Genomic DNA, 14,593 nt, shown 5'->3' with positions numbered 1-14,593 from the left:
CACAGAATCCTCTTCATTATACATACAGTACAGTGGATGGTCGTGCTGGTATATGGGTTAGGAGCTGTATACAAGTGCTACTGTATTACTATAGCATATGATCAGTAAAACACCAAAGTGTACACAAAAAATGAGATTTAAAAACAAACGTCAATGCAATTTTCATACTTTTCTTGAATACCAGCAGTGAGGTGCACATACACCCTCGGGGTATGCTTTGTAAGTCACTGTGTTAGCTTCTCCATTTTCAATTATATGTACACTAAAGATAATCTTATTCAAAAATGAGAAGACTAATGGTGTCATTTATTAACCACTATTTGTACCATAAGTACTTTCTCAAAATGCTCATAAATAAAGCTGAAAAAATTCTTAAGTATTAGAGACTCCTGCGAGAGGCAGTCATAATGTTGAGGTGTTGATTCTTCTATTTTGGAGACATGAAAAATTCCACTTGAGATAATGAGAAAATTTCCAGAAATTGCTTTGAGGAGTCAGAAATTTTGCTTATAGTTCTGCCATATTTATAAAATTATATCCCAACTTGATTCTTAATTTCATCTTCTCTTTCCTATTCCCACTTTCCTTTTGTTCTAATTTATTTATTTATACACACGCGTGCACACACAAACACACACACACACACTCTCTCTCTCTCTCTCTCTCTCCCCCTCTCTCTCCCCTTCTCTGGAATAAGGTGGGCTATAACCAGACCACGAAACCCTCAGTGTTTCGTACCCCCAGTGGGTAGAAGGCCCCACCCTTTACAGCAGACTGGGAGGAGAGCACATGCCCTCTCCCGGAGGAAGGGTCGGCGGGTGAGTGGGCAGGTGAGTGGGCGGGTGCTAAGGCCCTGCCATCAACGAGGGGACAGAGCTGAGGAGCTGCAGAGCCCACAGGAAAGGGCAAGGGCACAGGGAGGGCAGCCGAAGAGACGTTCTCTGCCCACCCCCCACCCCAGGACCACAGCCACGCACCTCCCTTCTCCCTTGCAGTGCCTTCTTCCAACCCCTAATCCCAAATGTGTGTCTAATGCCAGATTTCCTCCCCAAATCGGTGTGGCACTGTCAGGAGTGGGAGTCCTGTCAGGAGACCTGAGTCCTGAGGAACAGGGTTCCCAGCCCGGCGCTCTCTCTTCATGGGGTGTAACTTGCACTGGGTGGCTGAACTTGTCAGGGTTTCAGGGTCTTCAGTCCAACGTGTCAGGAAAGCCCGCCTGGGTCACCTCATGACTACTGCGAGGTGATGGGAGATGAAAGTACTGTGCAAACTGTGAAGAGCTCTAGGTGTTATGACCACTGTTACTGTTACTGTTGCACTGGGGCGAGTCATGTTGCTGCTCCAGGGAAGAGATCTGACTCTCTTAGTTGCTAAACAATGTTTGAAAAAAAAAAAAAAGTCTTCCAGGGAGCTTGAGTGTAAGCAACATACCCAAAAGAAACAAAAGGGCAGTGAAAGGTAGCACGTAGAGGAACTAAGTGCTATTTTCTTAATCAAGCCCTACCTCAGGGTCACCGCAAGGGAGGGGCATTGATACACGACCTCAACAAAGAACTTACGTGCCAAAGTGACTGAGGAAAGCCGCAATATACTCTCTTCTTTTGTGGTATCCTTGAATCACATACTGCACCTGGAATAGGAACCCCAAAACTGAGAAGCGGAGTAGGAAATTATTAAATGCTTTATTATGTAAAATTGCAAAGATTCAGAGAAGTAGAAAGAATAGTAAAAGGAACACTCATATTCCCACACCTATATTCAACAACTCTGAATATTTTACCAAGTTGCTTTTCCAGCCATCTACCTACCAATCAACCTATCAATCAATCTTGCTGAAACGTTTCAAAGGAAATTAGAGACATCATGACAGTTTGCCCCTAAACACTTCAGCATGCAGCTCCGAAAAACAAGACATTTTCCTACATAACCACAATACTGTTATCATACTCAACAAAACTTAGTAATCATTCTCTGAACTCATTTGGTATCCTGTCCATTTTCAAAACTTTCCAATTGTCCCCAAAACACTTTTTTTAAAAGCAGGGTATAAACAGGGCCAATCTAGAATTTAATCTAGAAAGTCTTTTACTCTAGAATAACAGTGCCTCCTGCGGGTGTGTGTGTGTGTGTGTGTGTGTGTGTGTGTGTGCCTGCACACGTGCACATGATACTGACTGTTTGAAGAGACCGGGCTAGTTGTATTGTAGAATGTCCTACATTCTAGATCTGATTGTTTTTTTCCTTTTCCCTCTACCTTCCACATTTCCTATAAATTGGAAATTAGAGCTAAAGATGTGATTAGATTCAAGTTAAATATTTTGGGCAAGAAAACTTCGTAAGTGATACTGAGTTTGATCATCGGTTAAAGCAAAGACAGGCATACTGCTCCACTTTGAAGGGCTGTTTTCCCTTTGCCATAGTGAGTAATCCAGGGCTGTACCTCTCGAAGCATGTGAAGATCTAGCTCCCACCAACCTGTCACCTAATGCTTTTAGGATCTGGTGAGATCCTTGTCTGAATGCCTTCATTAGGGCCTGAAAAATGGTGATTTTTTAAAACTCTATCATTCTTTCTGCATTTAAAAAAAGGTCTCCCTTTTTATCAGCTGCAATTCTCTATAAAGAGCTTTCTCTCATCAAATGGGTCTATTTGGTGATTCTGAACTATATCGCCTACTGAAAAGGCACGATAATGCTTAATTCCTTCTTTTTAAATTTGTAATATTCAGAATAAGGAGTGTTACAACAGGATATTTTATTTTGCCTTTCTATATTTCCTTGTTATCAACGACAGTTTCTATAAAAAAAAATTGTGAACTCATTAAGCTAGAAATCTGAAAGTTAGTCACTAACCCATCAGCTTCTAACCCAAAAATACATTCCTTATAAAACGTCTTCAAAACGGCTGAAACAGTGGGAGAAAGAGACCCCCCAAATTGTTTATATTGGCTGTAGCCACACTGAGTTTCCATGAATAACAAAAGCTTGAGATAAAGTGCTTGAAATAACCTTGACACAATTGGTACTGATAGCCATTTTGTACCCTTTAAAAGTAAAACAATTCTATTTATATAATAGGGGTTTTATGTCAATTTATAAAAACAGTGCTTGCTTTGCAGGCTTAATGCAGGATCAGAAATGTTATTTTGGGAAAAGAAAAACAGATGATAAGTTTGCTTAAGTGGCTTTGTTTAAAAAGGGGATGAAAACAGTTCTGTATACTTGATTTTAAAAACAGAAAGCCATTTTAACAGAAACCCACAACAAAACTGGCTATAAAGATAGATTCCAACGTAATTATGGAAATTCATTTGAAGAGACTGTTTCTAAAAGCAGCCCATACTGTCCTCGTTTGTAGCAAGCAGAAGAACATCAATTTTAAAAGACAAGTAAAATTAATGAAAGGGGACCAGATAAGAAAAACTGACTGATTCTTGTATTTCTGGGAAAACAGTATTATAATCTTTTTGAGGAAAATGTATGACTAGAAATTAATCTCAATTGGAGAGCTTTATAAAAGCTTTTCTTCTCAGTTCTGGAAGACCAAATTTGCATTTTCCTCTATAATACTGGGACACGGATTTGAAGGCAGTGCAAAGTCCCACAGTGTAAATAAGAATTCTGTCCTCCGATCAGTTTGGTAGGAGCGCAGAGGCTGGGGGAATTTGGTCCCAATGAACAGCCAGTACTCCGTAAGAGTTAAATGCCCGGGAGCCTGTGCCAAGACCACAGACTGCATAGTTGCCAGATCTTAGTTTCTCTGACATTTAAAAAATAATACTGAAGCCTCTGAAATATTATTATACTTCTAAAATATTTGCTATATAGAGATGAGCTATTTTTTGAACGAAAGAGACAAACAAAAGATTTATTTTCCAAGCCAATGTGAATAAGTCAATAGGGGCAAAGAATACAGCACTTTGGGACTTCAGCAAACTGAATCAGTCCATGTGGGAGAGGAAAGAAAGTCAGTGTTGCTTGTGGATTAATATCTCCAGCTTTAGGCTAAATATACTGGCTGGACATTAACAAGTATATTCTTGCACTTTTTAGAAATACCTGGCAATAATTATTAACGTAAACTCAGCTACTTGCCAATGTAAGGGCTCATTAACGCAGCTACGAGAAAGCTTTAGATAGTCTTGATGTACCTGGCTACAAGACCAGCTGGCCTGGAAATCCTGCCCCTAGAAGCAGGACTCTGGTAAACTGCTCCTAGCAATGACAGGGGAATCAAGAACCAACTATTAAAAAGCACAGTACAGAAAAGAGGAAAGACATGAGGGCAGCTCCACAAAATTACCCTGATATTAACCAGTGGCGTGCACGCATGTGTGTGCGTGTACACACACACACACACACACCCAGAGGCATGCAGCAGATAACTGGGAAATGAGAGTTCAAAAGTTTTCAACCACAAGAAGGTGTAAGGCCCAGCAAAAACTTAGGGCATAAAGGACATTCAAGAGAGAGGAGATATAAATTTAAAAGATAAAGCTAAGACTGGAAGAGGAGGTCAGAATCCTCAGAAAAGGAAGGGAGGCAAAGAAATAGGGAGAGAACCCGATGAAATGTAATTCAAAGTGGGAAAGGCAGATGTCAGATGGAGGATGCAAATGAGGAGATGGGGTGGAGAGGATGGTGCCTGCTCCATGAGGCGGGGTAGGTGCTGCACTGACGGAAGGAGCCTCACAAGGTGGGAGAGTTAGGGACTTGCTTTTACCTTGTTGGTGAGCAGGTGGCACACTTGAGGAACATAATCAATGAGACATCCTCCTCCTGGAAAAGCTGGGATATGAAGAGCTGAGGAGCCTCCAAGTGCACTGAAAGGACAAGAGTACAATGGACACTTCTCTTAAGGCTCAAACAATTTAAGAAGTGACACCCCCCAAACAGACCTGGCTTCTCTTATCAGAGGAAACTGCCCACCAACTGCCTGAATTAAGGATGATGGGTGGGAACAGGGGCTTCACTTTATGATCACGTTTCTATATTTTAATCCATTTCATGGTACACATGACTGATGACTGATGACGACTCACGATCCTATCACACACAGCAAATTCTGACTGGCATGGGTAAATGTTCTATCAGCATTCATGGGTTGTGCCTGTTACTGAAACACAGACTTTTATTCTCTTGATTATGCCCAATTCAGCCCTGGGTAAAGTCCTTCAGTAAACACCTTAAATGAGCACAACTGAATTGATGCCACAGTGTAATGGACTCGTTCTGCAATGCCCTGGCTTTGCTGCCTTGGGCAGCCTCCATGGGCTTTAGTTTCTTCATTCTTAATGTGACACAGGGGGTCGAGGGCAGGGGTTGCAAACTCTGGGGTCTGCCCAGCCCAGGCAGATTTTGTAAATGAGTGGAGAGAACAGGGTAGGGACTCAAAGCAACTGGAGATTTGCACACAGTGGGAAGGACTCTCACTGCTCAGCCCCAGTTGAGCTCTGACATATAGGAACACAAGCCTGGTCTTAACCGGATCCTTATTTTTCAAGTGAAGCCAGAAATCCAGATGATTTACTCTCTCAATTTTAAAATGGTGGCAACTAATTCAATATTTTCTGAAATATGATGCTACCTGGTCCTGTGTCTGTGGCCCAATATGGGCAGGAAGTGTGCAACTAGTACCAGTAAACACTGATAATCAGTTCATCTAAACAAGAAGGTGCGGTCAAAAATCATCAACCCAAGCAAGAAGGCATAATGTTGATCCAGAATTAGTTACCAGAAATTTCCTGGTGATTTAAATTAACCAGCCTATGATTATTAAAAGAAATTGTTCAGAACCTTATAGCATGCATTTTGTGTATCATCCTTAATCTTGATATCATCTTTTTTCCTACTCTCACTTCCCTTTGGTCCTAACTTTTCTTATTTGAATTTTATTTTAATGTATATATTTCTGTAAGCCCCTTAAATCCTCTCTGTAATACGATGGAATATACAAAGACCCCTGAAATCCCTTAATGCTGTAATTATTCATTATCCAAGTCCCTGCAGTTATAAGGTTGTAAATGGTAGCAAAATGTTTCACAATAACAGTCTAGAAAATCATTCTTACATAGTTTCGCGCAGATAGATTCAGTCTAGATTTTGTTATACAAAGAACAATATATGTGACTACTGAAAGGACTTCGGACCCAGCCCATCTCCCTATTGATTATAGATTTATGAAACTAATTTTTCAGGGTAAAAATGAATATTATGTTTACTTATTTATGGGAATGAAAAATCCCAAGAAACAAAATTCCAGGTGATGTGAAGAACTCAATATGGAGTGGAAACATTCACCATTGACTTACTCTACTCAGGTGATAAGTTAAAAGCACAACAAATCTGACAACTGAGAAAATTTGGAGACAGCGTTTGACTAAGTATGACATTAATGAATCATGTGCACCCTGCAACCTCACAGACTCAGCAGGAACACCAACCACTTCCATTTGCTACTCTCAGAGCAGACACTGGATTAGATGTAGCCTCGACTCTGAAGACGGCTAGGAAAATTCTTGTGACTTTCTGTGAACTAGGGGAAGGCTTTCTGTCCCCTCTTCTGTATGCAAAAGTACACAAAGGGCACACCTCTCACTGGAAGGTTCTAATGGTTCCATTAGGATGCAAAACTGATAAAAGAAGAAAATCCTATAGTACAAGAAAAATAAATCCAGTGTTTATAGCCTGTGGTTATTGGTGAAATGTCTGTATAAGAGAGAATACAAGATCCAGGCTTCTCATAGGTTACCTAGAGGAGCAATCCTTGGAATAATAAAACTCTAAAAAATAAAATAATTTGGACAGTTTTACTGACAGTAATGGGCTTTGTATAAAATATTACCAGGTTAGTTCTTAATCATTCACTAAATTGAATACAAGGAGTGAAAATAGTGTATGGGTAATCCTCTAAACTTGAAACTCTCTCTCTGCTTCTGAAATACAGCCACTAAACAAAAACTACCTATAATAACGGGAAGAAGCAGAGGGATGGAGAAATCCAGAGACCAGCTGCTTTGTGCCAGGCCCACCTCCCTGCTCTCTGCTTCCATGATTATCGAGGACTAACACTTGCTGCTAGGTGCTTTCTCAGTATCTAATCTAATCCTCTCCACAATTCAATGAGCTGGGAATTATCACTGTAATTTACAAGTGAAGAAATTGAGGCTCAGAGAGCAGAAAAACTTTCCTTGGGTTCACACAACTGGGAAATGGTAAAGCCAGATCCAAACTCGGGTAGTAAGCCTGTCGCCAGAGTCCACGCTTTTGTTACCGCTAAGTTGAATGCCTGCCTGAGAGCAGGGGGATTTTCATCCTGAAAAAGCTACAGGGATGGAAACGAACAGCAGGTCTGGCTACCAGTGAGCAGGGTCAGGATCCAAGGAGGCTGAAAGGCTTCTAGAAGCTCTCAGACGACCACAGCAGCAGGCACCCTGATGGACAGCTCATCTCCCCTGTGACTTTCCATGCAGCAGCCAGGCAAGCATTCCTCTCAATTTTGTCCACACCTCAGGACTCTCCCACCTCAGCCATCAAACAACCGGACTCACTGGCTCTTGGTTATAAGGGACCAATCACTCTGTCATGTCTGACTGTGAATGACTTAGTCGTGCAGGGTAAGCCTCAATGTGTGAAGCACTTCAGATACTCTGAAGGATAGTTTTACCCGAGAGTTTTTTTTTTTCTTTTTTTTTAAAAGGACACCTACTGCACCCTTTATTTAACTCGGTACTTTCTTTGCTTGCGAGGGGACTGAACCTGACTTCCAGCGTCACACACTGATAAGTGCTGCTGATTCATGTATAAATATCCGCCTCCTGGGTAAATATTTAACAGGCTTGCTATAGCCTGAATGCTGCCCTGATCATGCTGGATAAACAGAGTCAAGTGCCATGAAATAAAAGAGCTATTATGTTTTCAAAGGGTGCAAGATGGAGGAGGTACGGCCTTGTGATCTCTCATTCTTTAATATTCATGAATCAAAAAACACTAGGCTGAGCATGTACAACAGAGGTTCCAGGCCTCACTCAACTATTCCCAGGAATGCAGGGCTGGCTGGCGAGAAGGCAGGGCCTCCCTAACCCACAAAGTGGCTGAGCTGGGGCTGGGGAAGGGCTGAGGAGTAGATGAAAGGGACCACTTGCTCTTGACTCCTCTGATCTCTAGAGCGATGCCGGGAGAAAGCAGGGCTAGAAGGTGGGGGAACTAAATTGGTGCAGCAGGGTCTCGGGCTGAACTTGGGAGAAGAAAAGGGTGAAAAGGGCTGCTTTGATGAGAAAGTACCTTCTATCTCTTTATGGACTGTAGTGAAACATGAAATTACCTGATAATTCTTAGAACTGAAACTGAATCTTTATATATAAACTAGAAGGACAAGGCCAGAGTTTGAGAAAACCTTCCAATAGTGAAGCTGAAGAGACCGAAAGGTAGCCGGAAACAAACATTTCCAGGTCTGCCTCACTGGCTCTAAAAGTCAAATGTAAGAGATGTCTATGTACTAATACTATTGTTTCCATGCGAATACAGCTAACTGAGCCTTTGTGGACCTTGCTCTATCTGCAAATATTCAGCACGTCTCTGGTACTGAAGATCTGACTTGGCCACAGTTCATCAGCATAAAGGAAATATTTCTGAGCATTCTGACATGGAAAAATGCAGGGAGTCAGCCTGTCTGCAAGCTTGACTTGCGACAATGAGGTTTTAACCCTTTATGGAGCAGCAATCCCTCCTCCCCATGTGGGATTTTACCTTACTGGCCAAATAAAATGAGGAGAACATGATTCGGCACTGGAGAAAACCAGAAGGGTGGATGATTTTCAACTGTAGTCCTTGCTTCCGCCAAGTTTGCTCTCTCTGGTCCTACTCAACCTTCCCATCAGTACAGTAGAGACAACACTACTTTTAAAAAGACCCATCTCTCTCAAGGGTTAAAGGGTTAAATAACAATTAGAGTTACACTAATTTTAAAATAGCACCAAGCACTCCAAGAGAGACATTATTCTAGAATCCATCTTGTGTGAATGTTCTACATCCAGGGTTATGTCCAGGTGCTGCCAGAGATGCCTGGATCAGCCTTAGTGTCCTGCTTTGCCTTTGAATCGGGTTTTAAGGGAGAGGAAGTTGACATGGTTGCCTCCTCCACAGTAGGATTTAGGGGAGTGCTGGACGGTAAAGCATGGAAATGGGGAATTTCAAGGATGACAGGTGGACACCAGCTGCCCCAAGTTCCCAAGCTAAGAAAAATCCAAAGGAAAGGGTGAGTCTCCAATTCAATCCAATAAACATGAACTGTATGCCTAAATCCGTTCAAGGATTTGAGCTTCCCATTCTGAATACATGATGAGGGCACTGCTGTTGATTCCTTTCAAGGTAGAGAAATGCCAGTGACCTCAAGAATTTAGGGCATGCTATAATGACAGAGTACGTTTCCCGGTGGCCTGCCAGGAAAACCATTACAATAAAACAAAAGTCATTGTTATTTATTGAGTATCCACCTTTGCCAGGCACTCTACTAGGCATTTCATTATCTTTAAACCTCTCAACAACCCTGCCAAGTAGACCTAATTAGCTCAACTTCCAGATGAGGAAACTGAGGTTCTAAGAGTCTAAGTATCTTGTCCAAGGTTAGCCAGCAAGTATGCTGCAGAGATGGGCTTGAATCCCAGTCTTTCTGGTTCCAAAGCCAGCGTCATTCTTCTTTAGAAATTCTTTCATAGAAAGATGGTATGGGATTTCTAGAACTCTAATCCCTACCTATATACTGAAACAGTAGTATAAGTGGCTAAAATTATCCTCAAAAAGCTTCATCCACCTCGTCATCTCAGTTTTTCTTAAGATATCATATGTCACAACAAGCTAACTTGGTAGGATAAAACAAAAAATCATATATAGGTTCTGAAAACCCAGAAGTACATAAATACTACACTAAGGAGAGGCTCTGTTTTTCTGCTTTTGTTTTTTCCTAACTGGATTTTCTCTTTCCTATTAAAGCATTTTCTAGAGCTGCTGTTAGCCTTTGTCTCATTTATAGATTCAACTTTGAGCCGTCTCAAGAGTCTCTCCACCCCTCAGTTAAACAAAACCAGGGTGTAATTCAAAATGGGAAAATCTCAATGCGCATAAGAGGAGAAGAAAATAAAAGCTCAGAATGACAAGTTTACATGAAGGAGAAAATTCGGGGAGTCACACTGGGATGAGGGGTTCATTGAAGCATCAATGTGGGCCTGGCTGTATGACATCTGTGGCTGACCTAGTATTTCCACTAAACATTCTTCACAAATATAATCAGGTCTTACTAGAGTGCTGTATTCCATTTCTTGCTTCCCATTTTTAGATGGACATATAAAAATGGAAGTGTTCAGAGACAATGATAAATATGATTAAACACTCAGAAAATGTTCCTCTTTGGAGCAAAGTCTAAGGAAGCTGAAACTGCTAAGTTAAATTACTTAGAAGGTTATGGAATTATTAAATAGAGTAATTTAGAAATGTGAAGGAAGACCATATAGACAATCTGAATCAGTTATTCTTTGCTTAGTCATGGTATAAATGAAGAAAGTTTAAAAGGCAACATGAGGGATTTAGGTGGTAAAATGAATTCTCCCCAGAATGGAGTAGTGAACTACAGTACCATTTATGAAGTACTATGTACTAGGCACTGTACTGAGTGCTTCTCCTACACGATACCATCTCTTCTTTACGTCAGTCTATGAGAGAGGTGTTATCTCATTTTACAGATGAGAAGGCTGGAGCTTAGAGAAGCTACATAACCCTCTCTGAAGTCACGTAGGCAGTAAAATGGCAGAGAGGCATCTAAATCCTGGTCTCTCTGACCTAAATCTACTCCACTCTCAGGTCTTCAATGATGACTTTTGTGACTTCTGCATCCTTATCTGCAGATCTGACATCTGGTTCCAGGTGTGTCAGATCCATCAGGCTCTTTCTGGCTTGGGTGTTTCAGGCAGACGCCAGGACTGACGGAACCCCTGAGGCCCTTTCCAGGAACATTTATTAAGCTTATTTGGGTGCCTGAACTGAAGTGATTAGGGCCTTTTTCATTATAGGTCATTGAACCCCTGGAAACTCTGAGGGCCAGAGGACTTGATGGACACTTTCCAGGTGAGAGAAGGTGAAACGGAAGCAAAGAAACTTTAAACTTAAATACAAAAAAAAAAAAAAAAAGACAATATTGTAATTTCTTTTTTTTTGTTTTTGGAAAATATTGTAATTTCAAACAGAGTCTGTCTAATGACATGAACACTAACCAAGCTTTTGTTCAGAAACGTGTTTAAGTTTGTTAAAATCTCAAAAAAGCCTTTAAGGGACAATCTTAACAGATGTCCACCATCAGGATTTTGTTAGCATGTGGAAAAGCATTTAAAGTAAGCCCCAAAAAACAACAATGAACTTAGCAGATGTTCTATTAAGATTTGGTATGAACTACTTATAATGATGCCCGGCCACGCAAGACATGGACAGACTAAGGGAAGGAAAAGCTTTTTCCCTCCTGTTTCATCTTGATTCTGGGCCTGTTACCTGAGTTGACTCCATCTCCACTTCTTCAAGAAGAGGATCTACTTACAAATTCCAGTCATCAGGAATGAGTGAATTTGTGAATTTGTTATAAATTTACAACCCTGAAGCGCCAATGAATGGCTTTACTACTCTGCTATTACAAAGTGAGAGAGAACTTTTCCCATGAGCTACTTTTGAAATATATTTACTAAAAAAAAAGAAATCAATATATGCATATATCACATCATTACATTGTACACTTTAAACAGCTTACATTTTTGTCAATTATACTTCAATAAAGTTGGGGAAAAAATCAGTGCATACAATAGTTATCCTAGACTCAATCCACAAGCATTTTTATAGCTCCCTCTTTCTCACTGCACACAGGTTTTAATGATGGTCAAAAGAAGATGCAGAGAAAAAAATCCCTCTCCCTGACCAAGGTAGAGAAGTATACCCACCTGTTTCCTGTTTACTGGTATTTACTAAAGGCTCAGGCACATAAACAGTAGAAGGCAACTTCATGCACACATCACTGATCTCTGTGCTCAAAGAACTAATTTGTAGGTAGCTGGAGCTTGGCTTGTGCATGCGTACGCGTGCACACACGCACACACAAACAAATTAAAAATTCCAGAAGATGAGACTGACCAGGCTGCTGGCACTTAGCACTTTACAATTTGTTTCCAAAGTGCTGCTCATTTTTTTTTTTTCACAACATCCTTAGAAAGTAGGTAACAAGTGTTAATATTCCCATTGTGGAGATCCAGGCTTGAGAGGGATGACTTGTCGAAGGTTTAAGGCTGGCAACTTAAACTTATCCCCGTGTAAGTGGGACTGAATCTTTCCTCTGTGCTGTTTTCATGATTGCATAAGAGTAATCTAGGGAGCCTTTTAAAAACTCAGACACCCAGGCCCTTCCCCACAGAAGTTGATCTATTAGGTTCAGCAGGTCTGAGGTGGGACCCTGTCCCCCAGCGATTGCAGGTGCAGGTGGGCCTCACACCCGACTCTGTACCTCACCTTGCACCTCGCTCCACCCTGTACACCTGTACTCTGTACACCCTGTACCTCACCCTGAGGACACACAGCAGGGACTGGGAATGGGGAGGCATGTGGTAAAACCAAATCTGTCTCGCTTCCACAAGGCATTAGGTCACTGACTATTTGAAAGGCACTGTGGACAACATGGAAGATGAAGAAAACATAGATATGCTCTTAAGAAGCTCAAGGCCTAGTAGGGGAGATAAGACATTTATGGAAACAACTAGGAAAAAGATTACTGCGAAGGGTGTCTGTGGGCAAAATGAAGTACAGCGGCATACAGGTAACCAGAAGGCAAGGCAAAGGAGTCATCCCATCAAGAGTGGGGCTGGAACGAAGGAAGACAGGTACCACTCAACATGGCAAGGCACGGGATCAAAGGCCAGGAACTCTGTGGACAGCAGGGCATGGGTCCTGGGCCACACTGAGCAGCTTTTTGCCCCAGTGAGAAAAACCTATTTCCTACTTGAGGCTGCCCGGGACATCAATGATAAAAGGGCATGTGCCTGCAGAGGGAATAAGAAGATATGATGGTCCATCCTGATGCATGCCAATGGGGACCCGGGCAGGAAAGAAAACTTGAGGTTAAAAAAGTTCTGTTTAGTCACAGAGTAAGAGATGTCCTGGGAGAAGGAGAAGTGTGGAGTCCGAGACTGAATCTCAGCCAGTTTTACTGCTTAACATATCTCTTCTACATCAACAACTTCCAAATTTATCCTCTAGCTCAGACCTTTCCTGAACTCAGGACTCATATAACCAACTGCCTACTCAACGCCTCCACGTGGATGTCTAAAGTTTACCTCAAAGTTAACCTGCTCACAAGCAAACTCTGCCTGCAAAACCTACTGCTCCTGCTCTCATCCTTTTCAGCCCATGGCAGCTCCAACCTGTTGGTTCCCTAGACCAGGCCAATCTGGCATAACTTCTCGTCCGGATTCTTGCCTCTGTGGATAAGCCAGGGCCGCTCCACCTCAGGGCACTGGCTTAGTTCTTCTGCTGTTGCCTCTGCCTTCAACTCTCTTCCCAGCTACCTGCAGGGCTTGCTTCCTCAACTGCTTCCAGTTTTACTCAAAGATCACGTTCTCAGTAAGGCTTCCTCCACAACCTATTTAAAATAACCCACCCTCTTTTCCAGTACCTCCCTATTCTTTGTTTGACTTTTTAATGACATATATCTCTGTAAAACCACCTACATACTGCACTTGTTTATTGTCTCTCGCATCACCCATCACTAGAATGCAAAATCCCCCAAAACGGGGATCTTTGTCTGTTCTGTTCACTGCTATAACACCAGCAATAAGAATAAGACCAAGTTCATCAGAGACACTCAATAAATATGTGTGGTATTAAAGGTGAATGAATAAAGAAAGATATGGGAGTCAAATTTCCAAAATGGGCATTAAAAGTCAGTAAAGGTATGTTTCTTTTCTGAAACAGTCATTGTGAAAAGGAAGGTTTCATTGGTCCAGGACAGGGGTTGACAAACTTTTCCAGTAATGGGCCAGGTAGTAAATATTGCTCACTTTGCAGCCGTAAAGTTTCTGTCGCAACAACTTGACTCTAACGCAGCAGCAGGAGAGCAGACACAGACAGTATGTAAACGAGTGTGCACTGCTCTGCTCCAATAACATTTTATTTATGGACCCTGAAATGTGAATTTCTGAGAACTTTTACAAGTCACAAAATATTATTCTTTAAATATTTTTCTAACCATTTAAAACATGTTAGCAGCATTCTTAGCTCTCGGGCCATACAAAGCAGGCTGCAGGCCAGATCTAGCCAGTGGGCCGCAGTTTGCTGACTCTTGATCTAGGATTATAGGATCCCTTGACAAGTCTATGGATGCTGAGGGTAGAAAGAATATTCAGGAAGGAATATGGGTAAAAAATCTAGATTAGATTAGTCAACATGAAAAACAAGCCCTTTGGTCAAATCTCTTAGAAACTATATTCAATCAGCAGGTAAACCACAAGCATTAGCCTTTTTCAGGCAATGGTGAGGTGAACATTAGGCAACTCGCGGACTGTGGGAGTTCT

The 14,593-nt window shown here is 41.6% G+C and overlaps 1 protein-coding gene across 7 annotated transcripts in view; it reads right to left on the bottom strand.

Annotated features, from left to right (window-relative positions):
- The window catches only part of BABAM2 (BRISC and BRCA1 A complex member 2), a 444,883-nt gene that overhangs the window by 80,847 nt on the left and 349,443 nt on the right, over positions 1–14,593 (bottom strand). For all 7 annotated transcript variants that reach the window (XM_032497262.1, XM_032497261.1, XM_032497260.1 and 4 more), the window contains 2 exons: positions 4,723–4,822; positions 1,560–1,630 (listed from right to left, as the gene is read on the bottom strand). In XM_032497262.1, the coding sequence (XP_032353153.1) occupies positions 1,560–1,630; positions 4,723–4,822 (171 nt within the window). The remainder of the gene's footprint in view (positions 1–1,559; positions 1,631–4,722; positions 4,823–14,593) is intronic.

The sequence above is a fragment of the Camelus ferus genome, chromosome 15, assembly GCF_009834535.1.
Source record: "Camelus ferus isolate YT-003-E chromosome 15, BCGSAC_Cfer_1.0, whole genome shotgun sequence".
Taxonomy (NCBI): Eukaryota; Metazoa; Chordata; class Mammalia; order Artiodactyla; family Camelidae; genus Camelus; species Camelus ferus.
Note: the sequence above shows the minus strand (reverse complement) of the source record. Positions and strands in the feature narration are given on the sequence as shown.